The following is a 27,399-nucleotide window of genomic DNA, read 5'->3' on the forward strand; positions in this document are numbered from 1 at the left end:
CCGGTTCGCCAGCACAGCCCAGTGCGGGCTATTCCACCTCGCCGCACTGGCCTGGCTACGGGGAGCATTCAACCAGGTAAGGTTGGGCAGGCTCGGTGCTTAAGAGCTCCTGTACGCCTTCACGGTCCGGTATATCTGGCGCCACCTCCTCGCCCCAGCCCAGTAACACCAGTGCCTACACCGCGCACCAGGCTTCCTGTGCGTCTCCAGAACTCTGTTCCTCCTCCACGCACTCTCCCTGTGGTGCGTGTCTCCAGCCCGGTACCAAAAGTTCCGGCACCACGCACCAAGCTTACTGTGCGTATCCAGAGCCCTATATGCACTGTTCCTTCTCCCCGCACTCGCCCTGAGGTGCGTTCCCTCAGCCCGGTACCACCAGTGCCGGTACCACGCACCAGGTGTATAGTGCGCCTCGAGAGTCCAGTGTGCCCTGTTCCTGCTCCCCGCACTAGCCTTGAGGTGCGTGTCTACAAACCGGTACCACCAGTTCCGGCAACACGCACCAGGCCTACTGTGCGCCTCAGCAGGTCTGAGCTGCCTGCCTGCCCAGCGCCGTCTGAGCTGCCTGCCTGCCCAGCGCCGTCTGAGCTGCCTGCCTGCCCAGCGCCGTCTGAGCTGCCTGCCTGCCCAGCGCCGTCTGAGCTGCCTGCCTGCCCAGCGCCGTCTGAGCTGCCTGCCTGCCCAGCGCCGTCTGAGCTGCCTGCCTGCCCAGCGCCATCTGAGCCATCCGTCTGTCCAGCGCCATCTAAGCCATCCGTCTGCCCAGCGCCATCTGAGCCGCCCGTCTGTCCCGAGCCGTCAGAGCTGCCCGTCTGTCCCGAGCCATTAGAGCCGTCCGTCAGTCAGGCGCCGCCAGAGCCGTCCGTCAGTCAGGAGCTGCCAGAGCCGCCAGCCAGTCAGGAGCTGCCAGAGCCGCCAGCCAGCCAGTCAGGAGCTGCCAGAGCCGCCAGCCAGTCAGGAGCTGCCAGAGCCGCCAGCCAGTCAGGAGCTGCCAGAGCCGCCAGCCAGTCAGGAGCTGCCAGAGCCGCCAGTCAGTCAGGAGCTGCCAGAGCCGCCCGCCAGTCATGAGCTGCCTTCCAGTCATGAGCTGCCCTCCAGTCATGAGCTGCCCTCCAGTCATGAGCTGCCCTCCAGTCATGAGCTGCCCTCCAGTCATGAGCTGCCCTCCAGTCATGAGCTGCCCTCCAGTCATGAGCTGCCATTCATTCCGGAGCTGCCAATCAGTCCGGAGCTGCCATTCAGTCCGGAGCTGCCATTCAGTCCGGAGCTGCCATTCGTCCGGAGCTACCTCTCTGTCCGGAGCTACCTCTCTGTCCTGAGCTACCTCTCGGTTCGGAACTGTCTCCTCAGTCTGATGGGGCCCTTTGTGAGGGTTCCTAGGCCAAGGTCGGCGGCGAGGGTCGCCACTCAAAGGACGCTAAGGAGGGGGACAAAGACAATGGTGGAGTGGTGTCCTCGTCCAGCGCCGGAGCCGCCACCGCCACCGCGGACAGATGCCCACCCAGACCCTCCCCTAGAGTTTTAGGGGGTGCGTTCGGAGTCCGCACCTCAGGAGGGTGGTACTGTCACGTTCTGACCATAGCTCTTGTGTGTTTTGCTTGTTTTAGTGTTGGTCAGGACGGGAGCTGGGTGGGCATTCTATGTTGTGTGTCTAGTTTGTCTGTTTCTATGTTTGGCCTAATATGGTTCTCAATCAGAGGCAGGTGTTTTGTGTTGTCTCTGATTGGGAATCATATATAGGTGGCTTGTTTTGTGTTGGGGTTTGTGGGTGGTTGTTTCCTGTCTCTGTGTTTTCTCTGCACCAGCTAGGACTGTATCAGTTTGCCACATTTTGTTATTTTTGTATTGTTGTAGTGTTCACAGTTCGTATTATTAAATATGTTGAGCACCAACTACGCTGCGTCTTGGTCCGATCCCTGCTACACCTCCTCTTCAGACGAAGAGGAGGAAGGCTGCCGTTACAATGTATTTCAAGGCCTACCTTTAAACTCAGTGCCTCTTTGCTTGACATCATGGGAAAATCAAAAGAAATCAGCCAAGACCTCAGAAAAAAATTGTAGACCTCCACAAGTCTGGTTCATCCTTGGGAGCAATTTCCAAACGCCTGAAGGTAAGATGTTCATCTGTACAAATAATAGTACGCAAGTATAAACACCATGGGACCACGCAGCCGTCATACCGCTCAGGAAGGAGACGCGTTCTGTCTCCTAGAGATGAACGTACTTTGGTGCGAAAAGTGCAAATCAATCTCAGAACAACAGCAAAGGACCGTGTGAAGATGCTGGAGGAAACAAAAGTATCTATAGCCACAGTAAAATGAGTCCTATATTGACATAACCTGAAAGGCTGCTCAGCAAGGAAGAAGCCACTGCTCCAAAACCGGCATAAAAAAGTCTGACTACGGTTTACAACTGCACATGGGGACAAAGATCGTCCTTTGGAGAAATGTCCTCTGGTCTAATGAAACAAAAATAGAACTGTTTGGCCATGATGACCATCATTATGTTTGTAGGAAAAAGGGGGAGGCTTCCAAGCCAAAGAACACCATCCCAACTGTGAAGCACGGGGGTGGCAACATCATGTTGTGGGGGTGCTTTGCTGCAGGAGGGGCTGGTGCACTTCACAAAATAGATGGCATCATGAGAGAGAAAAATTATGTGGATATATTGTAGCAACATCTCAAGACTTCAGTCAGGAAGTTAAAGCTTGGTCGCAAATGTGTCTTCCAAATGGATAATGACCCCAAGCATACTTCCAAAGTTGTGGCAAAATGGCTTAAGGACAACAAAGTCAAGGTATTGGAGTGGCCATCACAAAGCAATGACCTAAATCCAATAGAACATTTGTGGGCAGAACTGAAAAAGCATGTGCGAGCAAGGAGGCCTACAAACCTGACTCAGTTACACCAGCTCTGCCAAAATTCACCCAACTTATTGTGGGAAGCTTGTGGAAGGCTACCCAAAACGTTTGACCCAAGTTAAACAATTTAAAGGCAATGCTACCAAATACTAATTGAGTGTATGTAAACTTCTGACCCACTGGGAATGTGATAAAAGAAATAAAAGCTTAAATAAATCATTCTCTCTGCTATTATTCTGACCTTTCACACTCTTAAATTAAAGTGGTTCCTAACTGACCTAAGACAGGGAATTTTTACTAGGATTAAATGTCAGGAATTGTGAAAAACGGAGTTTAAACGTATTTGGCTAAGGTGTATGTAAACTTACGGCTTCAACAGTATATTATGTGTTATTATATATTATGTGTTATTATACATTATATGTTATTAAATATTATATAGTATGTGTTATTGTATATTATATGTTCTTATATATTATATAGTATGTTATTATATATTATGTGTTATTATATATTATGTGTTATTATATATGTTATTATATATGATGTGTTATTATACAGCATATGTTATTATATAATATGTTATTATACATGATATGTTATTATATATTATGTGTTATTATACAGTATATGTTATTATATATTATGTGTTATTATATATGACATGTTATTATATATTATATGTTATTATATATTGTATGTTATTATACATTATGTGTTATTATACATTATGTGTTATTATACATTATGTGTTATTATACATTATATGTTATTGTATATTATATGTTATTATATATTATGTTATTATATATTATATGTTATTATATAATATGTTATTATATATTACGTGTTATTATATATTACATGTTATTATATATTATATGCTATTATATATTATATGTTATCATGTATTATGTGATATTATATATTATATGTTATTATATATTATGTTATTATATATTACGTGTTATTATATATTACATGTTATTATATATTATATGTTATTATATATTATATGTTATTATATATTATGTGTTATTATATATTCTATGTTATTATATATTCTATGTTATTATATATTCTATGTTATTATATATTCTATGTTATTATATATGATATGTTATTATGTATTATGTGTTATTATATATCATATGTTATTATGTATTATGTGTTATTATATATTATGTTATTATATATAATATGTTATTATGTATGATGTGTTATTATATATTATATGTTATTATATATTATGTTATTATATAATATGTGTTATTATATATTATATGTTATTATATATTTTGTTATTATATATTATGTGTTATTATATATTATATGTTATTATATGTTACTATACATTATATGTTTTTATATATTAAGTTTTTATATATTATGTTATTATATATTATATGTCACTATACAATATATGTTACTATACATTATATGTTACTATACATTATATGTTACTATACACTATATGTTATTATATATTATGTTATTATATATTATGTGTTATTATATATTATATGTTACTATACATTATATGTTACTATACATTATATGTTACGATACACTATATGTGTGAACGTGTGTGTGTGTGTGTACAGTGTATGTGCTGTGACCGTGTGAGTGTATCTGTACATGGCTGTTTGTTTTGGGGGCCTGTGCTAACCTTACCCCCCCCAGAACCCCCCCCCCCCTCTTCTCCCACTCTCTTATCCCCCCTCTCCTCATCTCCTTACCTATGACATAAAGTGCTCCGGACACCTCCTTGGAGCCGAAGCTGTTGGTGACCTCACAGGCATAGCTGCCGCTGTCCTCCTGCCTGAGGTCACTGATGGTCAGACCTGTGAGGCGCCGCGTCCAGTGGGCATCGGAAGGCAGTGGGCGGCCGTCCTTCAGCCAGCGCACTGTGGGGCTGGGGTACCCTGCTGCAATGCAGGGAAGCTCCACACTCAGACCCGCCCGCACCTCCCCCGCCTGGAAACTGTCCAGGATAGAGGGAGACGACTCTGTGGGGTCTGGAGGAGAGGGGGGAGACAGCTTACACTTTGGACTGGGGAAGGGTGTGGGATGTTTATTAATAACTCACATACTATTCATTCATATTCACAGACATACTGTATATTACACACACAGAACACTGTATACTGGTACTCAGAGAAATACAGACACTGACATACTTTACACACAGTCCTACTCACCCATGACAGACAGCCTGGCTCCATTGCTCTGGCGTGTCTCTCCGCTGTATTTGTGCTTGGTGATGCAGCGGTAGGTAGAGAGGGCATCCTCCTTCTGGACATCTGAGATGTACAGAGCACCAAAGGATGTCAGGAAGAACCTGTTAGCTGTTAGAGAGAGAGAGCGAAAGACAGAGATAGAACTATTTAACAAAGCCTCAAAATAACTAAACATCCTCAACATACAACTCAGGCAGCGCAGAGTGACTGCTATACAGATCCTTGGCAACCATTCATAGCCAAGAGGAAACACGCTGAACTCCCTATCAAACATGCAATACAATCACATTGTGAAACACTTTGGTGAGTCAAAAATGGTCAAACACTCATCACATACAGTACAGTCTTTATCACCATCTCTACTCCAGTAATGTTATCATTGTTGTGGTGGTTATAGAACACAACAAGATGAGCCCAGGTCTGGTAAGTGGGTCAGTGTGTGATGTACCCTGCCAGACTGTGCCCTATTTTCAGCCTGTGCCAATCTTACAGGCCCTGCCCACTTATTGAAGTGGTAGAAGGGGAGAAAGGGAGAGAGGGAGAGAGGAGAGAGGGGTAGAAGGAGAGAGAGTGAGAGAGGAGAGAGAGAGAGATAGGGAGAAAGGAGAGAGGGAGAGAGGGAGAGAAAGGGATAAAGGGAGAGAGGGAGACAGAGGAGAGAGAGGGAGAGAGAGGGAAAGTGGGAGAGAGAGGGAGAGTGGAGAGAGCAGGGGGAGAGAGGGAGAGAGGAGAGAGGGGTAGAAGGAGAGAGAGTGAGAGAGTGAGAGAGGAGAGAGGGAGAGATAGGGAGAAAGGAGAGAGGGAGAGAGGGAGAGAAAGGGATAAAGGGAGAGAGGGAGACAGAGGGAGACAGAGGAGAGAGAGGGAGAGAGAGGGAAAGTGGGAGAGAGAGGGAGAGTGGAGAGAGCAGGGGGAGAGAGAAGAGAGGGAGAGAGTGAGAGAGGGAGAGAGGAAGAGAGGAGAGAGGGAGAGAGGGAGATAGGAGAGCGAGAGAGAGGGAGAGAGGGAGAGAGAGAGGGAGAGAGGGAGGGAGTGAGGAGAGAGAGGGAGAGAGGGAGAGAGGAGAGAGGGAGCAAGGTAGAGAGGGTGAGAATGAGAGCGAGGGAGAGTGGAGAGGGAGTGAGGGAGAGTGGAGAGAGGGAGAGAGGGAGAGAAAGGGAGAGAGAGGGAGAGAGTGGGAGAGAGAGTAGTGAGAGGGAGAGGAGAGAGGGAGAGAAAGGGAGAGAGGAGAGAGGGAGAGAAAGGGAGATAGGAGAGAGGGAGAGCGAGAGAGAGGGAAAGAGAGAGAGGGAGAGAGGGAGAGAGGGAGGGAGTGAGGAGAGAGAGGGAGAGAGGAGAGAGGGAGCGAGGTAGAGAGGGTGAGAATGAGAGCGAGAGAGAGGGAGATAGGAGAGATAGGAGAGAGGGAGAGCGAGAGAGAGAGAGAGAGAGAGAGAGAGAGAGGGGGAGGGAGAGAGAGAGAGAGAGAGGGAGGGAGTGAGGAGAGAGGGAGGGAGGGAGAGAGGAGAGAGGGAGCGAGGTAGAGAGGGTGAGAATGAGAGCGAGGGAAAGTGGAGAGGGAGAGAGGGAGAGAAAGGGAGAGAGAGGGAGAGAGTGGGAGAGAGAGGAGTGAGAGGGAGAGGAGAGAGGGAGAGAAAGGGAGAGAGGAGAGAGGGAAAGAGGGAGAGCTGGAGAAAGAGAGATAGGGAGAGAGAGGGGAGAGGGGAGAGGGGAGAGAGGAGAGAGGGAGAGAGGGAGACTGTGCAGGCTGACAGACTGTGTGTGTGTGTTGAGGGTAGGGGTACAGTCACATTGCAGGCTGTAATTTCACAGTCAGCCCTTGTTTGCACCCCTGAATTAAGCCTTACAGGATAATGTGCACTTTAAGATTTCAACCCCCATAACACCAACCGCCACGCTGTCACAACACACTGACATGTAGACAGAGAGGGAGAGAGAGAGAGGGGGAGTGAGAGAGAGAGAGAGGGGGATAGAACTAGGGAAAGAGAGATCTGTCACAAACAGATGCCGTGGAGACACCTCCAGAACAGGAGCCATTTTAATCACATGATCTCCTCCACTATCCACCCATCTTAATTGTTTCTCTTGTTTATTCAATTTCTCTCTTTAATCATCTCTCTCGATCTATCCTTCTTAGCCCTCACAATCATTTTTCCCCCTTACACACTCTCTCTTTCCTTCCTTCCTCTCTCTCTTCCTCTCTCCCCCTCACTCTCACTCTCTCTCCGTCCCTCGTCTCCCTTTCTGTCTGTTGTTAAGCAGAGTGGCAGACAGAGTAAAATATTAATTACTAAATCACTGTACTCCCCCAAATTCTATTCATGCTGACTTGACTGTATAAAGTGAGATGCCAATGTGATGTGATGCACTAGATAAAGAGCCAGTTCACCACATTCCCTCTGCTACCCTGCTGCTCTTCTACCCTGTTTCGCTGCTACCCTGTTACCCTCTACCCTGCTACCCATCTACCCTGTTACCCTGCTACCCTGTTATGCTTCTACCCTGCCACCCAACTACCCTGCTACCCTGTTACTCTTCTACCCTGCTACCATGTTACCCTGCTACCCTGTTACTCTTCTACCCTGCTGCTCTGCTACCCTGTTACTCTTCTACCCTGCTGCTCTGCTACCCTGTTACTCTGCTACCCTGTTGCTCTTCTACCCTGTTACTCTGCTACCCTGCTGCTCTGCTACCCTGTTACTCTGCTACCCTGTTGCTCTTCTACCCTGTTACTCTGCTACCCTGCTACCCATCTACCCTGTTACCCTGCTACCCTGTTATGCTTCTACCCTGCTGCTCTGCTACCCTGTTACGCTGCTACCCTGTTACCCTCTACCCTGCTACCCATCTACTCTGTTACCCTGTTATGCTGCTACCCTGCCACCCAACTACCCTGCTACCCTGTTACCCTGCTACCCTGCTACCATGTTACTCTTCTACCCTGCTACTCACCGGCCTGTTGCTCTCTGTTGGGCTTGTCAGTCAAGGACACACTAGGTTAGCAGAGACCAAGCAGGGTGTGAAAGATTAAAGGCAAGAAGTGTGGAGCAGAAGAAGGAAGAGCAGGAGGAGAAAAGTGAGTGTGCGTGTTCATACAGTATGTGTGTCTGTGTGTGAGACGGAACAACAAAAAAGTGTGGGCACCTCTCTATGTCTCTATGTGTATGTGCGTGTCTGTGTGTGTGTATGTCAATGAATACTGTAATTATGTGGGTTAGACTGCTGAGCTTGGGGCTTGTTGTCAAACACAGGACAGGAAGGCCTACTGGTGGGCTTCCCTGTCAAAATCACACTGCTTTCAAGTCAGCCTGGAACACACTACAAAACCTATAGACATTCTGTTGGGTAGCAGGCAGAATCTGGGAGGGTTGTATGAGGGGAGAGAGGAGAGGGAGAACAACTAAAATAAGGATGAAGAGAGAGGGGGAAAGATATGGGGGAAGCAACTGAGAGAGAGAGATATCCAACCAAAAACATAGAGAACCAGAAAACCTGAGACTACACCTTCACTACGGTGAATCACTAAAACAATACAGAAATACACTACAGAAAAAGAAGGAAGAGCACGTCAGAAATCAGCTCAATGTAATTGAAGAATCCATTGAATCTAACCACTTCTGGGAAAATAGGAAAACTCTAAACAAACAACAACACAAAGAGTTATCTATCCAAAATGGAGATGTATGGATAAACCACTTCTCCAATCTTTTTGGCTCTATAACAAAGAACAAACAGCAAAAGCATATAAATGATCAAATACAAATCTTAGAATCTGATCACCCCAATCCACAAAAGTGGAGACAAATTTGACCCCAATAACTACTGTGTCACGCCTGCTCCCGCTCTTCCCCCCTGGCACTCGGTGCCAGGCTGCCCTTCATTACGCACTTCTGCCACCATCATTACTCTCACCTGCCTACCCTCGTCACGCGCGTCAGCGATATTGGACTCACCTGGACTCAATCACCTATTTATTACCTCCCCTATATGTGTCAGTTCCCCAGCTCTGTTCCCCGCTGCTGCATTGATTGTCATCTGTCTTTGTGTTTCCCAGTGCTGACGCTGTTCCTATCCTGTTGCATGTCCGTTCCAAATGAACTGTAAACTACCTGCTTCTCTTCTGCAGCGCCGTTCCTTACACCGTGGGATATGCGTCAACAGCAACCTTGGGAAAATCTTCTGCATTATCATTAACAGCAGATTTGTACATTTCCTCAGTGAAAACAATGTACTGAGCAAATGTCAAATTGGCTTTTACCAAATTACCGTACGACAGACCACGTATTCACCCTTATTCACCCATAATTGACAAACAAACAAACCAAAACAAAGTCTTCTCATGCTTTGTTGATTTCAAAAAAGCTTTTGACTCAATTTGACATGAGAGTCTGCTAAACAAATTGATGGAAAGCGGTGTTAGGGGAAAAACATACAACATTATAAAATCCATGTACACAAACAAAGTGTGCAGTTAAAATTGGCAAACAACACACACATTTCTTTCCACAGGACCGTGGGTTGAGACAGATATTTTAACATATATATCAATGAATTGGCGAGGGCACTAGAACAGTCTGCAGCACCCGGCATCACCCTACTAGAATCTGAAGTCAAAAGTCTACTGTTTGCTGATGATCTGGTGCTTCTGTCCCCAACCAAGGAAGGTCTACAGAAGCACCTAGATCTTCTGCACAGATTCTTTCAGACCTGGGCCCTGACAGTAAATCTCAATAAGACAAAAATAATGGTGTTCCAAAAATGTCCAGTTGCCAGGACCACAAATACATATTCCATCTAGACACCGTTGCCCTAGAGCACACAAAAAACTATACCTACCTCGACCTAAACATCAGTGCCACAGGTAACTACCACAAAGCTGTGAATGAGCTGAGAGACAAGGCAAGAAGGGCCTTCTATGCCATCAAAAAGAACATAAAATTTGACATACCAATTAGCATCTGGCTAAAAATACTTGAATCAGTTATAGAACCCATTGCCCTTTATGGTTGTGAGGTCAGGGGTCCGCTCACCAACAAGGAATTCACAAAACGGGAACCAGAGAGAGAGAGAGAGAGACAGAGAGATAGAGAGGTTGAGATAGAGAGAGAGACAGAGAGATAGAGATATACACACACAGAACCAGAGAGAGAGAGGTTGAGAGAGAGACAGAGAGAGAGAGAGGTTGAGAGAGAGAGAGAGATAGAGAGAGAGGTTGAGAGAGAGACAGAGAGAGAGAGAGAGAGAGAGAGGTTGAGAGAGAGAGAGAGAGAGAGAGAGAGAGAGATAGAGATATACACACAGAGAACCAGAGAGAGAGAGAGAGAGACAGTGTGTGTGTGTAACGTCAGCAGTAGGGTAGGGCGTGGGTCTGAGCCAGTGTATGTGACTGTGTGAAAGTGTGTTTGAGTCAGTAGCAGCCTCGTTTCCTCACATGCAAATGAAGGCAGCGGCACACAGCTAACGAGGCCCATATTTCCACCTCCTCACTGGGGCCATTATTTATTGATGTTCTGCGTCTTTCCCCCCTCCCTCCCGCTCTCGTGCTTTCTTCCCTCTCTCCCTGTTGCTAGGGGCTGCTTCCCATCCTGCGGGTACCTCTGTGACGATGTTTGGGGTGCAGTCGCTTGCTAACTCGCCCGCCCCTCCCCTACTTCAGTGTAGGCAAACAGACAGAGAGGCACCAAAACACACACGAGTGCACGCACACACACACACACACTAGTGGGTCAAAGTTCAGGCATCTTTGTATTGGTAAATAATTAGAGCGAGTGTGGTACTCAAAATCTCAAAAAGGAAGGGATGATTTAAAGTTCCATAGATGTGGAAGTGTCTTAGAGAGGATATTCATAGTTTGACATTAGATATCTGTCTTCCCCTGCCTCCCCTCTTCAACAGAGAAAGAGTTGGAGGGAAGGGAAGAGGGTGGGAGAAGGTGGGAAGAGAGAGGGGGATAAACAATGGATGAAAGAGGAGGGACTGTCACTGAGAGAAGAAAGAAAGAAGAAACTGAGTGGATTCAGGAGACATTCTGTCTGTAGTGCTGGAACATGCTCGCATACAGAAATACGCTCACACCTACACATACTCAAACACACACACACACACACACACACACACAAACACAGGCATGAGCCTCGGCAGGTTTAAAATAGAATAGGAAAACACTGGCCCTAGCTATAAAAAAAAAAAAAAAAAAAAAAACTGCACTGCAATTATATCAGCACCATCTGCAGGGAATCAGCACAATGAAAACAGAGAACAGAGTGATTACTATAGTAAAGAGTGACTCAACTGACTGAATCAGCACCACGGACAGTGAATCATTCCAATAAAGAGTGAATCACGGACAGAGAATCACTCCAATAGAAAGTGAATCAACCTACTGAATCAGCACCATGGACAGAGAATTACTCCAATAGAAAGTGAATCAACCTATTGAATCAGCACCATGGACAGAGAATTACTCCAATAGAAAGTGAATCAACCTACTGAATCAGCCCCATGGACAGAGAATCAGCACAATAGAGAGTGAATCAATAAAGAGGGAATCATAGATAAAGGTGACTGGGAAGAGACTAGGGGAAGAGAGCTGAGCCAAGGCTGGAGTAGATAACAGCTCAGCCACATTGTAGTGTGCTCCAATCGTATTGTTAACACATCCACAAAGCTATACTAACCCATGAATGGAATGGAATAGGTGCTGTGTCTGAATTCAAAACTAGACCCCACAATACTCCCTCCCCCCTTTCTCCTGGTGCATTAAAAGGCTGAAGTAGTAGCAGGTGTCAGCCAATTAAATATATACACCTCCCACCCCCCACCCCCCTCCACTAATGCACAATTTATCAATGGTGCCCTCTTCACTCCTCTCAATTCACATTCAAAGCAGCTTTATTGGCCCCACTGATGTGTTATAACTAATCCTGCTGTGTTAGCCCCGCCCCTTTCCATCTAGCACACAAAAGGCTCTTTGTTAGCATGACCACACAGTTCAGTCATGTCAGAATTAACGCAGAAACCTTCACTATCAGTCATATCTACAGAATGAGTGAGGAATATCTGAATCTCTCTCCCTCTTTCTCCCTCTCCCGATCTATGGTGGGCAGTAAGGGCTGGGGGTTGGAAAGAGAGAGAAAGACATGAGCTTTGTCATATTTTCATTAAAAAGCTACGCTTCACCGTCTCGTTCTAACTACAGCCCTCTCCCCTAACTAATCCTGACCGCTTACCTCATCCCTCAATCATCCTTCCTGCTCTTCTTCCTTCTCTCCTCTCCTCTGTTCTGTTCTGTTTGTTGATGAAACTATGACCTCCAGACAACCCCCCAGACTCTATTCTTTAACTCTACTAACATTTACAATGAGCAATGAGGAGGATGAGGATGGGGGGATAGAGGGGGTAACAGTCTATATGTGGAGGAGGAGACAGAGAGAGGGGGAGGAGGAGAGACGGAGGGAGATAGATAGATGGGGACAAGACAGAGGGAGAGGGTACAGTCCAGATGTTTCCACTACATTGGGAACACGTCTCTTCTGCTCCACTGGCTGCTCTGTCCCAATTTACCCAGTGTGACTTTAAACAGTAAACACAGGGGGGAGGGGTCAGCGACCCCACACAGAGACTGATAGGCCATTGTACAGGAAAACATTATAACTTGCCTAGTTAAATAAAGGTTAAATAAATAAAAAAGGACACAACATCCCCATAAACCACTATATCTATACTGTAGAAACTATAGGCCAAGGACATCCTTACAGATGTAGGATCTTAATTTGAGTCAGTTTTCTAAAGCAGGAAAATAATCCTGCAGCAACAAGAAATGTGAATTATTATGTTGATTATAATAAATTAAGGGTTGATAAATATTTATTGAGGGAAAATTAACTCTGAAAACTCAAAGTAGAAATTACAAACTTCAGAAGCCTTTTTAAACCTCAAATATACTTCAAGTTTAAAATGTTCTCATGCAGCAGGGTGATCAAATTAAGATCCTACATAAATACTGTATAAATACCTAATCAGGGGCATAGGGAAATTACTGTACAGAAAAATAATCGAGGGTCACAGTGTCCTTGCAGACAACTATAGATACAGACAAAATGGCTATAGGACACCCCTTCAAAGACTACAGGGACCTTATAAACACCTAGTAACAGACAAAGAGGATAGATATATAAAGCAGAGCTATAAATATCAGAGGGAGAGACGTAGAAACAGGGCTACATAATTCATGATGTGTGTTTCAAGTGCCTGGTAACATCTGGGAGGGCAGTGCTAATATGAGTCCCTGGAGAGAGCACACACAAACGCACATGTACACGCACACACACACACACGTACGCACGTGCACGCACGCACACACCCGCACACACACACACACACACACACACACACACACACACACACACACACACACACACACACACACACACACACACACACACACACACACACACACACACACACACACACGCACACAAGCAACAACAGTTGACAACACTTTAGATTTTAGTAATTTAGCAGACGCTCTTATCCAGAGCCACATATAGGAGCAATTAGGGTTAAGTGCCTTGCTCAAGGGCACATCGACAGAGTTTTTACCTAGTCAGCTCGGGGATTCAAACCATCCTTTCGGCTACTAGCCCAATGCTCTTCCCGCTAGGCTACTAGGCTACCTGCCGCTCCACAACACACACACACACACACACACACACACACACACACACACACACACACACACACACACACACACACACACACACACACACACACACACACACACACACACACACACACACACACACACACGCATTAAATGGAAACTGTACATACATTTGCAATAGCTGTAGGATGGAACAAATCTCAGTAAGTAAAAACATCCCACAGTCACTGGCCATTGCCCCCTCCACCTTGTTTTGATTTAGAGAGAGGGAGCGAGACGGCCACATGGTGTGTGTGTGTGTTGTGCTGTGCCCTGGCCTGGTCAATGGCCTGGGGCAGTGGGCTGCATTAGCTGCACTGAGTGAGCTGACTGGTCCATCCCTATTAGAGCTCTGGTGGCAGAGGAGTGTCACAACCCAGCCAAGAGGGACAGATCTCACTCAATCTCTCTTTCTACCTCTCTGTCTCTCTCTCTCTCTCTTTGTCTCTCTATTTCTCACACAAACAAAGTAAGTCGATAGAGACTGCATGGATAGAGACTGCATGGATAGAGACTGCATGGATAGAGACTGCATGGATAGAGACTGCGAGGCACTCATCGGCCAGAGACAGACCTCAAATGCACCACAGAGCACACACCGACAGAGCACACACACATAAAAAGGCCATAAACAGGAAAAAACAACATACAATAAGACATTCAGTGAATGAGCTACAGACTAGGTGTAAACAACAGGACACACACAGACTGTTTTATAAAGAATTTTATGGAAAGCGGCAATTTTACGGGCTCCTGACCAATTGTGCTTCATTGTATATTTTTTTGAGCCGAACGTAACTTTTTTTGGACATCATGTTTCTGCCATCGTTTCCTATGATCGAAAAGAGCTCCTGGACATCAGAACAGCTATCATTAACCTCAATTTGGATGAGGTCTTCTACTTCGAAGAGTCGGAGGTGAAAGACATATTGAATATCCCAGACAAGGTCCAAATCCCCGACACTGGAAGAAGGAGGAGACAGTGCTATAGAGGCCGGTGCCCTGATGAGATTACAGCTGCCAGTGAATAAACCGGCTCTATTGGCGAATGTGCAATCACTGGAGAACAAACTGGACGAGCTCCTTTCAAGACTATCTTATCAAAGGGACTGTAATATACTGTAATATACTGTAAAATACTGTAATATACTGTGCTTCTTGGAGTCATGGCTGAACAAGGACATGGATAACAGTTTATACAGTGCATTCAGAAAGCAGTCAGACCCCTTCCCTTTTCCACATTGTGTTATGTTACAGCCTTATTCTGAAATTGATTAAATAAAAAAATCCTCATCAATCTACACACAATACCCCATAATGACAAAGGAAAAACTGTTTTTTAGAAAGTCTTGCAAATTTATTAAAAATAAAAAACAGAAATACCTTATTTACTTAAGTATTCAGACCCTTTGCTATGAAACTCGAAATTGAGCTCAGGTGCATCCTGTTTCCATTGATCATCCTTGACATGTTTCTACAACTTGATTGGAGTCCACTGGTGGCAAATTCAATTGATTGGACATGATTTGGAAAGTCACACACCTGTCTATATAAGGTCCCACAGTTGACCGTGCATGTCAGAGCAAAAACTAAGCCATGAGGTCGAAGGAATTATTCGTAGAGCCCCGAGACAGGATTGTGTAGAGGCACAGATCTGGGGAAGGTACCAAAAAATGTCTGCAGCATTGAAGGTCCCAAAGAACAATGTGGCCTCCATCCTTCTTAAACCGAAGAAGTTTGGAACCACCAAGACTCTTCCTAGAGCTGGCCGCCCGGCTAAACTGAATAATTGGGGGAGAAGGGCCTTGGTAAGGGAGGTGGAGATGGGAGAACCTTCCAGAAAAACAACCATCGCTGCAGCACTCCACTAAGTGGCCAGACAGAAGCTACTCCTCAGTAAAAGGCACATGACAGCCTGCTTGGAGTTTTCCAAAAGGCTCCTAAACAACTCTCGAACCATGAGAAAGAAGATTCTCTGGTCTGATGAAACCAAGATTGAACTCTTTGGCCTGAATGCCAAGTGTCACGTCTGGCACCATCCCCACTGTGAAGCATGGTGGCAGCATCATGCTGTAGGGATGTTTTTCAGCTTCAGGGACTGGAAGACTATCGGGGGAAAGATGAGCAGAACAAAGTACAGAGATATCCTTGATGAAAATCTGCTCCAGAGCGCTTAGGATCTCAGACTGGGGCGAAGGTTCACCTTACAACAGGACAACGACCCTAAGCACACAGCCAAGACAACGCAGGCTTCTCGACAAGTCTCTGAATGTCCTTGTGTGGCCCAGCCAGAGCCCGGACTGGGAGAAACTCCCCAAATACAGGTGTGCCATGCCAAGCTTGTAGCATTATACCCAAGAAGACTTGAGGCTATAACCGCTGCCAAAGGTGCTTCAACAAAGTACTGAGTAAAGGGTCTGAATACTTATGTACATGTGATGTTTCCATTCCATTTTTTTTATACATTTGCAACTTTGCTAACAACCTGTTTTGTCATTATGGGGTATTATGTGTAGATTGATGAGGGAAAAAAGGATTTACTCCATTTTAGAATAAGTCTGTAAATCCAAGGGGTCTGAATACTTTCCCACATGCACTGTGTACACCTAGTGTACAAAATATTATGAACACCTTCCTAATATTGAGGTGCACCCCCTTTTGCCCTCAGAACAGCCTCAATTCGTCGGGGCAAGGACTCTACAAGGTGCCAAAAGCGTTCCACAGGGATGCTGGCCCATGTTGACTCCAATGCTTCCCAAAGTTGTGGGCTGGATGTCCTTTGAGTGGTGGACCATTCTTGATACACATTGGAAACTGTTGAGCATGAAAAACCCAGAAGCGCTGCAGTTCATGACACACTCAAACAGGTGCGCCTGGCACCTACTACCATACCCCGTTCAAAGCATACATACATACATACACAATCCATGTCTCAATTGTTTCAAGGCTTAAAATCCTCCCCTTCATCTACACTGATTGAAGTGGATTTAATAGTTGACATTAATAAGCAATCATAGCTTTCACCTGGATTCACCTGGTCAGTCTGTCATGGAAAGGTGTTCCTAATGTTCTGTACACTCAGTGTACATCCAGCTGTTTTTTCTATGCAACAGCAGGACAGAACAGCAGAGTACGATAACATAAGATGTGTGTATCTTTATTAATAACAGCTGGAGTACAATCTCTAATATTAAGGAAGTCTCGAGGTTCTGCTTACCTGAGTTAGAATACCTCATGATAAGCTGCAGACCATACTATTCACCAAGCGTTTCCATCTGTATTTTTTGTAGCTGTCTATTTACCACCACAAACCAACGCTGGCACAAAGACAGCACTCAATGAGCTGTATACCGCCATAAGCAAACAAAAAGATGCTCATCCAGGGGCGGCGCTCCTAGTGGTAGGTGATTTTAATGCAGGGAAACTGAAATCTGTTTTACCTCATTTTTACCAGCATGTCACAATCAGAGGAAAACAACCCTAGATCACCTTTACTTCACACACAGAGACACAGAGACACAGCTCTCACTCGCCCTTCATTTGGCAAATCTGACCATAACTCTGATTACAAGCAAAAACTCAAACAGGACTACCAAAAAGGACTACCAATTCCAAGATGGCGCAGCAGTAAGACATGTTTGTTTTTGTCCCATGTAAATATTCAGTCTTTTTCATTTTTTCTATACATTTCATTATATTTCAATCTCTTTTTTTCCATTTTTTGAATTAAATATACCTTCTTGCAACCCGTCTCACCCAATGTGGTACGGATCTGCTATTTTTTTGACCTTATAACTGGAACTTCCATCAGCAGCTAGCCAGCTAATCAGCTACTAGATATTTAGTCATTGTTCGCCACTGCTAGCGGTCTTTACCTTTAGCTCTGACACCAGCCGCTTTAGCCCGGATAGCCAGGATAATACCTGCCAGTCTGCACAGCGCGATATCAGCCCTGAGCATATTGGACTGCTGGGTGACCAGAGTTCGTATTGTTAGGTGACCTAAATTGGAATATGCTTAACTCCCCGGCCGTCCTACAATCTAAGCTAGATGCCCTCAATCTCACACAAATGATCAAGGAACCTACCAGGTACAAACACAAATCCGTAAACATGGCACCCTCATAGATATTATCCTGACCGACTTGCCCTCTAAATACACCTCTGATGTTTTGAACCAGGATCTCAGCGATCACTGCCTCATTGCCTGCGTCCGTTATGGTTCCGCGGTCAAACAACCACCCCTCATCACTGTCAAGCGCTCCCTAAAACACTTTTGCGAGCAGCACTTTCTAATCGACCTGGCCCGGGTATCCTGGAAGGATATTGACTTCATCCCGTCAGTAGAGGATGCCTGGTTATTCTTTAAAAGTGCTTTCCTCACCATCTTAAATAAGCATGCTTCTTTCAAAAAATGTAGAACTAAGAACAGATATAGCCCTTGGCTCACTCCAGACTTGACTGCCCTTGACCAGCACAAAAACACCCTGTGGCTTACAGCACTAGCATCGAATAGTCCCCGTGATATGCAACTTTCAGGGAATACACACAGTCAATTAGGAAAACAAACAGAAGCTTTTTCAAACAGAAATTTGCATCCTGCAGCAGAACTAAGTCCAAAACGTTTTGGGACAATGTAAAGTCCATGGAGCATAAGAGTACCTCCTCCCAGCTGCCCACTGCATTGAGACTAGGAAACACTGTCACCACTGATAAATCCACGATAATCGAGAATTTCAAGAAGCATTTCTCTACAGCTGGCCATGCTTTCCACCTGGCTACCCCAACCCTGACCAACAGCTCTGCACCCCCCGCAGCAACTGGCCTAAGCCCCCCCCGCTTCTCCTTCACCCAAATCCAGACAGCTGATGTTTTAAAAGAGCTGCAAAATCTGGATCTTTACAAATCGGCTGGGCTATACAATCTGGACCTTCTCTTCCTAAAATTATTCGCCGCAATTGCAACCCCTATTACTAGTCTGTTCAACCTCTCTTTCGTATCGCCTGAGATTCCTAAAGATTGGAAAGCAGCCGCAGTCATCCCCCTCTTCAAAGGGGCAGACACTCTAGACCCAAACTGTTACAGACCTATATCCATCCTGCCCTGCCTTTCTAAAGTCTTCGAAAGCCAAGTGAACAAATACATCACCGACCATTTCGAATCCCACCGTAACTTCTCTGCTATGCAATCTGGTTTTCCGAGCTGGTCACGGGTGCATCTCAGCTACGCTCAAGGTCCTAAACAATATCATAACCGCCATCGATAAAAGACAATACTGTGCAGCCGTCTTCATCGACCTGGCCAAGGCTTTCGACTCTCAATCACTGCATTCTTATTGGCAGACTCAACAGCCTTGGTTTTCCCTAATGACTGCCTCGCCTGGTTCACCAACTACTTCTCAGATAGAGTTCAGTGTGTCAATTGGAGGGTCTGTTGTCCGGACCACTGGTAGTCTCTATGGGGGTGCCACAGGGTTCAATTCTCGGGCCGACTCTTTTCTCTGTATATATCAATGATGTCGATCTTGCTGCGGGGGATTATTTGATCCACCTCTACGCAGACGACACCATTCGGTATACATCTGGCCCTTCTTTGGACACTGTGTTAACAAACCATCAAGCGAGCTTCAACGCCATACAACACTCCTTCCGTGGCCTTCAACTGCGCTTAAATGCTAGTAAAACGAAATGCATGCTCTTCAATCGATCGCTGCCTGCACCCTCCCGGCCGCCTAGCATCACTACTCTGGACGGTTCAGACTTAGAATATGTGGACAACTATAAATACCTAGGTGTCTGGCTAGACTGTAAACTCTCCTCACAGACTCATATTAAGCATTTCCAATCCAAAGATAAATCTAGAATCGGCTTCCTATTTCGCAACAAAGCCTCCTTCACTCATGCTGCCAAACATACCCTTGTAAAACTGACTATCCTACCTATCCTTGACTTCGGCAATGTCATTTACAAAATAGCCTCCAACACTCTACTCAGCAAATTGAATGCAGTCTATCACAATGCCATCCGTTTTGTCACCAAAGCCCATATACTACCCACCACTGCGATCTATATGCTCTCGTTGGCTGGTCCTCGCTACATATTCGTCGCCAAACCCACTGGCTCCAGGTCATCTATAAGTCTTTGCTAGGTAAAGCTCTGCCTTATCTCACCTCACTGGTCACCATATCAACACCCACCCGTAGCACGAGCTCCAGCAGGTATATTCACTGGTCATCCCCAAAGCCAACACCTCCTTTGACTGCCTTTCCTTCCAGTTCTCTGCTGCCAATGACTGGAATGAATTTCAAAATCACTGAAGTTGGAGACTTATCTCCCTCACTAACTTTAAGTGTCAGCTGTCAGAGCAGCTTACCGATCGCTGCAGCTGTAAACAGCCCATCTGTAAATAGCCCATCCAACCAACTACCTACCTCATCCCCATATTTGTTTTTGTTTTTCTGCTCTTTTCCACACCAATATTTCTACTTGCACATCCTCATCTGCACATATATCACTCCAGTGTAAATTCATAAAATGTAATTACTTTGCCACTATTGGCCTATTTATTGCCTTACCTCCTTACTACATTTGCACACACTGTATACACATTTTTCTATTGTGTTATTGACTGTACGTTTGTTTATCCAATGTGTAAATCTGTGTTGTTATTTTTGTCGCACTGCTTTGCTTTATCTTGGCCAAGTCACATTTGTAAATGAGAACTTGTTCTCAACTGGCCTACCTGGTTAAATAAAGGTTAAATAAAAAAAATAAAGGAATTCCCGCTACGCCCTCCGACGAATCATCAAACAGGCAAAGCGGCAATACAGGACTAAGATCGAATCCTACTACACTGGCTCTGATACTCGTCGGATGTAGCAGGACTTGCAAACTATCACAGATTACAAAGGACAACCCAGCCGGGAGCTGCCCAGTGACGCGAGGTAAGCAAGACTGAACCATTCGTTAAAGTACCAGCTTTCCCAGACGGCTGTATGATCACACTCTCCGCGGCCGAGGTGAATGAGACCTTTAAATAGGTTAACATTCATAGACGGATAACCAGGACGTATTCTCAGAGCATGCGCTGACCAGCGGCCAAGTGTCTTCACTGACATTTTCAACCTACATGTTTCAAGCACACCACAATAGTCCCTGTGTCTAAGAACACCAAGGTAACCTGTCTAAATGACTACCGCCCCATAGCACACACATCTGTTGCCATGAAATGCTTTGAAAGGCTGGTCATGGCTCACATCAACACCATCATCCCAGAAACCCTAGACCCACTCCAATTTGCATACCTCCCCAACAAATCCACAGATGACACAATCTCTATTGCACTCTACACTGCCCTTTCCTACCTGGACAAAAGGAATATCTTCGTGAGAATGCTGTTTATTGACTACAGTTCAGCGTTCAACACCATAGTGCCCTCCAAGCTCATCACTAAGCTAAGGACCCTGGGACTGAACACTTCCCCCCTGGGACCAGGCCTCAGGACTACCTGGCCTGATGACTCCTCGCTGTCCCCAGTCCACCTGTTCGTGCTGCTGCTCCAGTTTCAACTGTTCTGCCTGCAGCTATGGAACCCTGACCTGTTCACCAGATGTGCTACCTTGTCCCGGACCTGCTATTTTTGACTCTCTCTCTCTACCCCACCTGCTGTCTCTAACTCTGAATGCTCAGCTATGAAAAGCCAACTGACATTTACTCCTGAGGTGCTTACCCGCTGCACCCTCTACAACCACTGTAATCATTATTATTATTTGACCATGCTGGTCATCTAGGAACGTTTAAACATCTTGGCCATTTACTGTTAAAATCTCAACCCGGCACAGCCAGAAAAGGACTGGCCACCCCTGGTTCCTCTATAGGTTTCTTCCTAGGTTCCTGTCTTTCTAGGGAGTTATTCCTAGCCACCGTGCTTCTACATGTGCATTGCTTGCTGTTTTAGGCTGGGTTTCTGTATAGCACTTTGTGACATCGGCTAATGTAAAAAGGGCTTTATAAATACATTTGATTGATTGATGGATATATGTACACTCACTAGACTCTACACACACACATGCATATTGACACCATACACACACTCACACATAGACACACTTCCACACTCTTCACATAAGCTGTTGCAACTCTGTTAATTATATATTCTGACTGCCAAGTCACTTTTACCCCTACCTATATGATACTGTATTACCTCAACTACCTCGTACCCCTTCACAGTGACTCAGTACTGGTACTCTTTGTATATAGCCTCGTTATTGTTTTTATTGTGTTAAAAATTTTATTTAGCAAATATATTTCCTACTTTTTAACTCTGCATTGTTGGGAATGGGCTCGTAAGTAAGCGTTTCAAGGTAAAGTCTACACCTGTTATATTTGGTGCATATACCAATAACATTTGATTTTATTTGACTGCATGTGAGGTTAGAGAGTGGGAGTGTTCACTGTTCAAGGGTCACCGAGGGGCCTGGCTACCAGCTGCTTTGTAATCATATCTTCTTACCCTGAATTATTGAGAGCTGTCTTGTCTGTGGTTTGGGGTTAAAGAGAACACACACACACACCGCAGACACCTTCAATTATTCACCCGCTTACACACACACACACACACACACACACACACACACACACACACACACACACACACACACACACACACACACACACACACTGCTTTACGAACCCCACGCAAACTAACAAAACCACACACAAACTACAAAATTACACAATGTGCACACAAATGAAATCAAGGTTTATTGGTCGTGTACACAGTTTAGCAGGTGCAGCAAAATGCGTATGTTTTCTAGCGCCTAACAATGCAGTAAACGATCAAACAAGTACACAAATCATCTCAAATGTATTCCCTCCTCCTGTGTGATCTCTCATGTACTTGTCCTCTGTCCTCCCTTCCCACCCACTCACATCAATCAGCTAGCTGCCATGTTGACATGGCCTCTATGTAGGTTTGAACAACTAATAGACTGCCTAGACAGGGAAATCAATACTGCTGATTGAGTGGTCTTGTAGAAACATGGCACTCGGCTGACCACCAGTGATCTGGATTCATCCCCAATGATGTCTTTGGTCATCCCTGGACATCTGGATTCCCTGCCTCAACTCAGATGGGTCTAGATGTCTTTGGTCATCCCTGGACATCTGGATTCCCTGCCTCAACTCAGATGGGTCTAGATGTCTTTGGTCATCCCTGGACATCTGGATTCCCTGCCTCAACTCAGATGGGTCTAGATGTCTTTGGTCATCCCTGGACATCTGGTTCCATGTCCATGTCTTGCTTCACTGGATGGGTTCCCTGCTTTGCTTCACTGGGTTCCCTGCCTTGTTTGAACTTGGTTCCGACCCTTGTCTCATTGTATAGTTAGATGTAATCGCTCTGAATGCATTGTACTGTACGGTACATCAACGTTTTGAGTTTGAGTTGATTTTTGTTTGTACAGGGAAAGTGCACATAGATCAACGTTTCAGTAAAATTGACGGTTTTAGCCAGCCCGCTAATTTTCAACCGCAGTCCCTGGGCGGGTTTCTATTGTGTATACTGTATACTGTAATATATGTACTGTGGGATATATTATGTGGAATATCTGTCTAGCCCCTGACTAAGACAAAGAGAGGATGAGAGGATTAGATAGAAAATGACTTTCTTTTACTATGAAGAAGAGAACAGGATGAGGCTGAGACAAGGAGGAGGAGGTCTAAGAAGGAGAGGAGGAGAGAGTGGGGAGGAGAATGGGGGAAGACTATCTCCAGAGCGACTAGCTGGTTAGTAAATAAGCGTTTCCTCTAACACGATTTCTTAGCAGAGTCTGCTGTAATCTCCCTGGGCTAATCCCTCTTTAGCTAGCCTAAACAAAAGAAGAGAGGCGAGGGGGAGAGGGGGAGAAAGGAGAAAACCCTCTTAACTCAAATCCTATTTCTTTACCCAAAGAAGCCTAACCCTTATAAACCCTAACACCCTATAGACCATAGCAGGGCATCATCTATCCTCACTGAGTCTTGATCTATAGACTAATGCCAGACCTCTCTCACTATAGTGACTTGCCAGACCTCTCATCATAGAGACTTGTCAGACCTCTTACTATAGTGACTTGTCAGACATCTCACTATAGTGACTTGTCAGACCTCTTACTATAGTGACTTGTCAGACCTCTCATCATAGAGAATTGTCAGACCTCTTACTATAGTGACTTGTCAGACATCTCATCATAGAGACTTGTCAGACCTCTTACTATAGTGACTTGCCAGACCTCTCACTATAGTGACTTGTCAGACCTCTCATCATAGAGACTTGCCAGACCTCTTACTATAGTGACTTGTCAGACCTCTCATCATAGAGAATTGTCAGACCTCTTACTATAGTGACTTGTCAGACATCTCATCATAGAGACTTGTCAGACCTTTTACTATAGTGACTTGACAGACCTCTTACTATAGTGACTTGCCAGACCTCTCTCACTATAGTGACTTGCCAGACCTCTCACTAAATTGACTTGCCAGACTTCTCATCATAGAGACTTGTCAGACCTCTCACTATAGTGACTTGCCAGACCTCTCATCATAGTGACTTGCCAGACCTCTCACTAAATTGACTTGCCAGACTTCTCATCATAGAGACTTGTCAGACCTCTCACTATAGTGACTTGTCAGACCTCTCACTATAGTGACTTGTCAGACCTCTTACTATAGTGACTTGTCAGACCTCTCATCATGTAACGGGCTTCCTCCTTCTCCTCATCCGAAGAGGAGCAAGGATTTGACCAAAGTGCAGCGGGTTGTGAATACATAATGATTTATTCAAACAAACGACGAAACACGAAAACAAACACTTGGAAGGATTAACAAACTAACAAAATGAACTAAACAGACCTAAACTTAAAAACTTACATATAACACGAAGAACGCACGAACAGGGAAAACAGACTACACAAAAACCGAACGAACAAACATACCAAAACAGTCCCGTGTGGCGCAACATACACAGACACGGAAGACAACCACCCACAACAAACAATGTGAAACAACCTACCTTAATATGGCTCTCAATTAGAGGAAACGCCAAACACCTGCCTCTAATTGAGAGCCATACCAGGCAACCCATTAACCCAACATAGAAAACACATAACATAGACTACCCACCCAAAACTCACGCCCTGACCAATTAAACACATACCAAACAACAGAAAATAGGTCAGGAACGTGACAGAACCCCCCCCTCAAGGTGCGAACTCCGGGCGCACCCCTACAACTCAAGGGGAGGGTCTGGGTGGGCATCTGTCCGCGGTGGCGGCTCCGGCGGTGGAAGAGGACACCACTCCACCACTGTCTTTGTCCCTCTCCTTCGCGTCCTTTGAGTGGCGACCCTCGCCCCCGACCATGGTCCAGGAACCTTCACTAAGGCCCCTCCTACATAGAAGAGACAGCTCAGGACAGAGAGGTAGCTCAGGACAGAGGGACAGCTCAGGACTAGTGGCAGCTCCGGACTGAGTGGCAGCTCCGGACTGAGTGGCAGCTCCGGACTGAGTGGCAGCTCCGGACTGAGTGGCAGCTCCGGACTGAGTGGCAGCTCCGGACTGAGTGGCAGCTCCGGACTGTAGGGCAGCTCCGGACTGTAGGGCAGCTCCGGACTGTAGTGCAGCTCCGGACTGGAAGGCAGCTCATGACTGGAAGGCAGCTCATGACTGGAGGGCAGCTCATGACTGGAGGGCAGCTCATGACTGGAGGGCAGCTCATGACTGGAGGGCAGCTCATGACTGGAGGGCAGCTCATGACTGGAGGGCAGCTCATGACTGGAGGGCAGCTCATGACTGTAGGGCAGCTCATGACTATAGGGCAGCTCATGACTGTAGGGCGGCTCATGACTGTAGGGCTGATCTGGCATCTTCTGACTGGATGGCGGCTCTGGCAGCTCCTGACTGGCTGGCGGCTCTGGCAGCTCCTGACTGGCTGGCGGCTCTGGCGGCTCCTGACTGGCTGGCGGCTCTGGCGGCTCCTGACTGGCTGGCGGCTCTGGCGGCTCCTGACTGGCTGGCGGCTCTGGCGGCTCCTGACTGGCTGGCGGCTCTGGCGGCTCCTTACTGGCTGGCGGCTCTGGCGGCTCCTGACTGGCTGGCGGCTCTGGCGGCTCCTGACTGGCTGGCGGCTCTGGCGGCTCCTGACTGGCTGGCGGCTCTGGCGGCTCCTGACTGACGGACGGCTCTGGCGGCTCCTGACTGACGGACGGCTCTAATGGCTCGGGACAGACGGGCGGCTCTAATGGCGCTGGGCAGACGGGCGGCTCTAATGGCGCTGGGCAGACGGATGGCTCAGAAGGCGCTGGGCAGACGGATGGCTCAGAAGGCGCTGGGCAGACGGATGGCTCAGAAGGCGCTGGGCAGACGGATGGCTCAGAAGGCGCTGGGCAGACGGATGGCTCAGAAGGCGCTGGGCAGACGGATGGCTCAGACGGCGCTGGGCAGACGGATGGCACAGACGGCGCTGGGCAGACAGATGGCACAGACGGCGCTGGGCAGACAAATGGCTCAGACGGTGCTGGGCCGACAGATGGCTCAGACGGTGCTGGGCCGACAGATGGCTCAGACGGTGCTGGGCAGACAGCCGACTCTGACCTGCTGAGGCGCACAGTAGGCCGGGTGCGTGGTGCCGGAACTGGTGGTACCGGACTGGAGACCCGCACCTCAAGGCTAGTGCGGGGAGCAGGAACAGGGCACACTGGACTCTCGATGCGCACAGGAGGCTTGATGCGCGGTGCCGAAACTGGAGGCACTGAGCTTGAGACACGCACCACAGGGAGAGTGCGTGGAGGAGGAACAGGACTCTGGAGACGCACTGGAAGCCTGGTGCGTGTTGTAGGCACTGCTGGTACTGAGCTGGGGCGGGAAGGTGGCGCCGGATATACCGGACCGTGTAGGCGTACTGGCTCCCTTGAGCACTGAACCTGCCCAACCTTACCTGGTTGTATGCTCCTGTCGCCTGACCAGTGCGGGGAGGTGGAATAACCCGCACCGGGCTATGTAGGCGAACCGGGGACACCATGCGTAAGGCTGGTGCCATGTAAGCCGGCCCAAGGAGACGTACTGGTGGCCAGATATGTAGAGCCGGCTTCATGGCACTTGGCTCAATACTCATTCTAGCCCACCAGTGCGGGGAGGTGGAATAATCCGCACCGGGCTATAGACACGTACAGGAGACACCGTGCGCTCTACTGCGTAACACGGTGTCTGCCCGTACTCCCGCTCTCCACGGTTAGCCTGGGAAGTGGGCGCAGGTCTCCTAGCTGCCCTAGACCCACTACCTCTTAGCCCCCCCCCCCCCCAAGAAATTTTTGGGTTGTACTTGCGGGCTTTTCGGGCTTCCGTGCCCCTCATAAAGCCGGTTCCTCTCTCCGGTTTCCTCCGCTCTCCGAGCTGCCTCCAGCTGTTCCCATGGGCGGCGATTTACTCCAACTTTAGCCCATGGTCCTTTTCCTTCCATGATTTCCTCCCAAGACCAGAAATCCTGTTTCGTGCGCTGTCCGTTTACCCGCTGCTTGATCCGGGTTTGGTGGGTGGTTCTGTAACGGGCTTCCTCCTTCTCCTCAT

General features: G+C 46.7%; 1 protein-coding gene across 1 annotated transcript in view; it reads right to left on the reverse strand.

Annotated features, from left to right (window-relative positions):
• Positions 1-27,399, reverse strand: part of LOC129867837 (cell adhesion molecule DSCAML1-like) — a 104,982-nt gene that overhangs the window by 14,159 nt on the left and 63,424 nt on the right. Inside the window, exons 4-5 of the mRNA XM_055941324.1 lie at positions 5,061-5,207; positions 4,599-4,877 (exon numbers count right to left, since the gene is read on the reverse strand). Coding sequence (XP_055797299.1) covers positions 4,599-4,877; positions 5,061-5,207 — 426 coding nt within the window. The remainder of the gene's footprint in view (positions 1-4,598; positions 4,878-5,060; positions 5,208-27,399) is intronic.

The sequence above is a fragment of the Salvelinus fontinalis genome, chromosome 13 (genome assembly GCF_029448725.1).
Source record: "Salvelinus fontinalis isolate EN_2023a chromosome 13, ASM2944872v1, whole genome shotgun sequence".
NCBI classification, from domain to species: Eukaryota; Metazoa; Chordata; class Actinopteri; order Salmoniformes; family Salmonidae; genus Salvelinus; species Salvelinus fontinalis.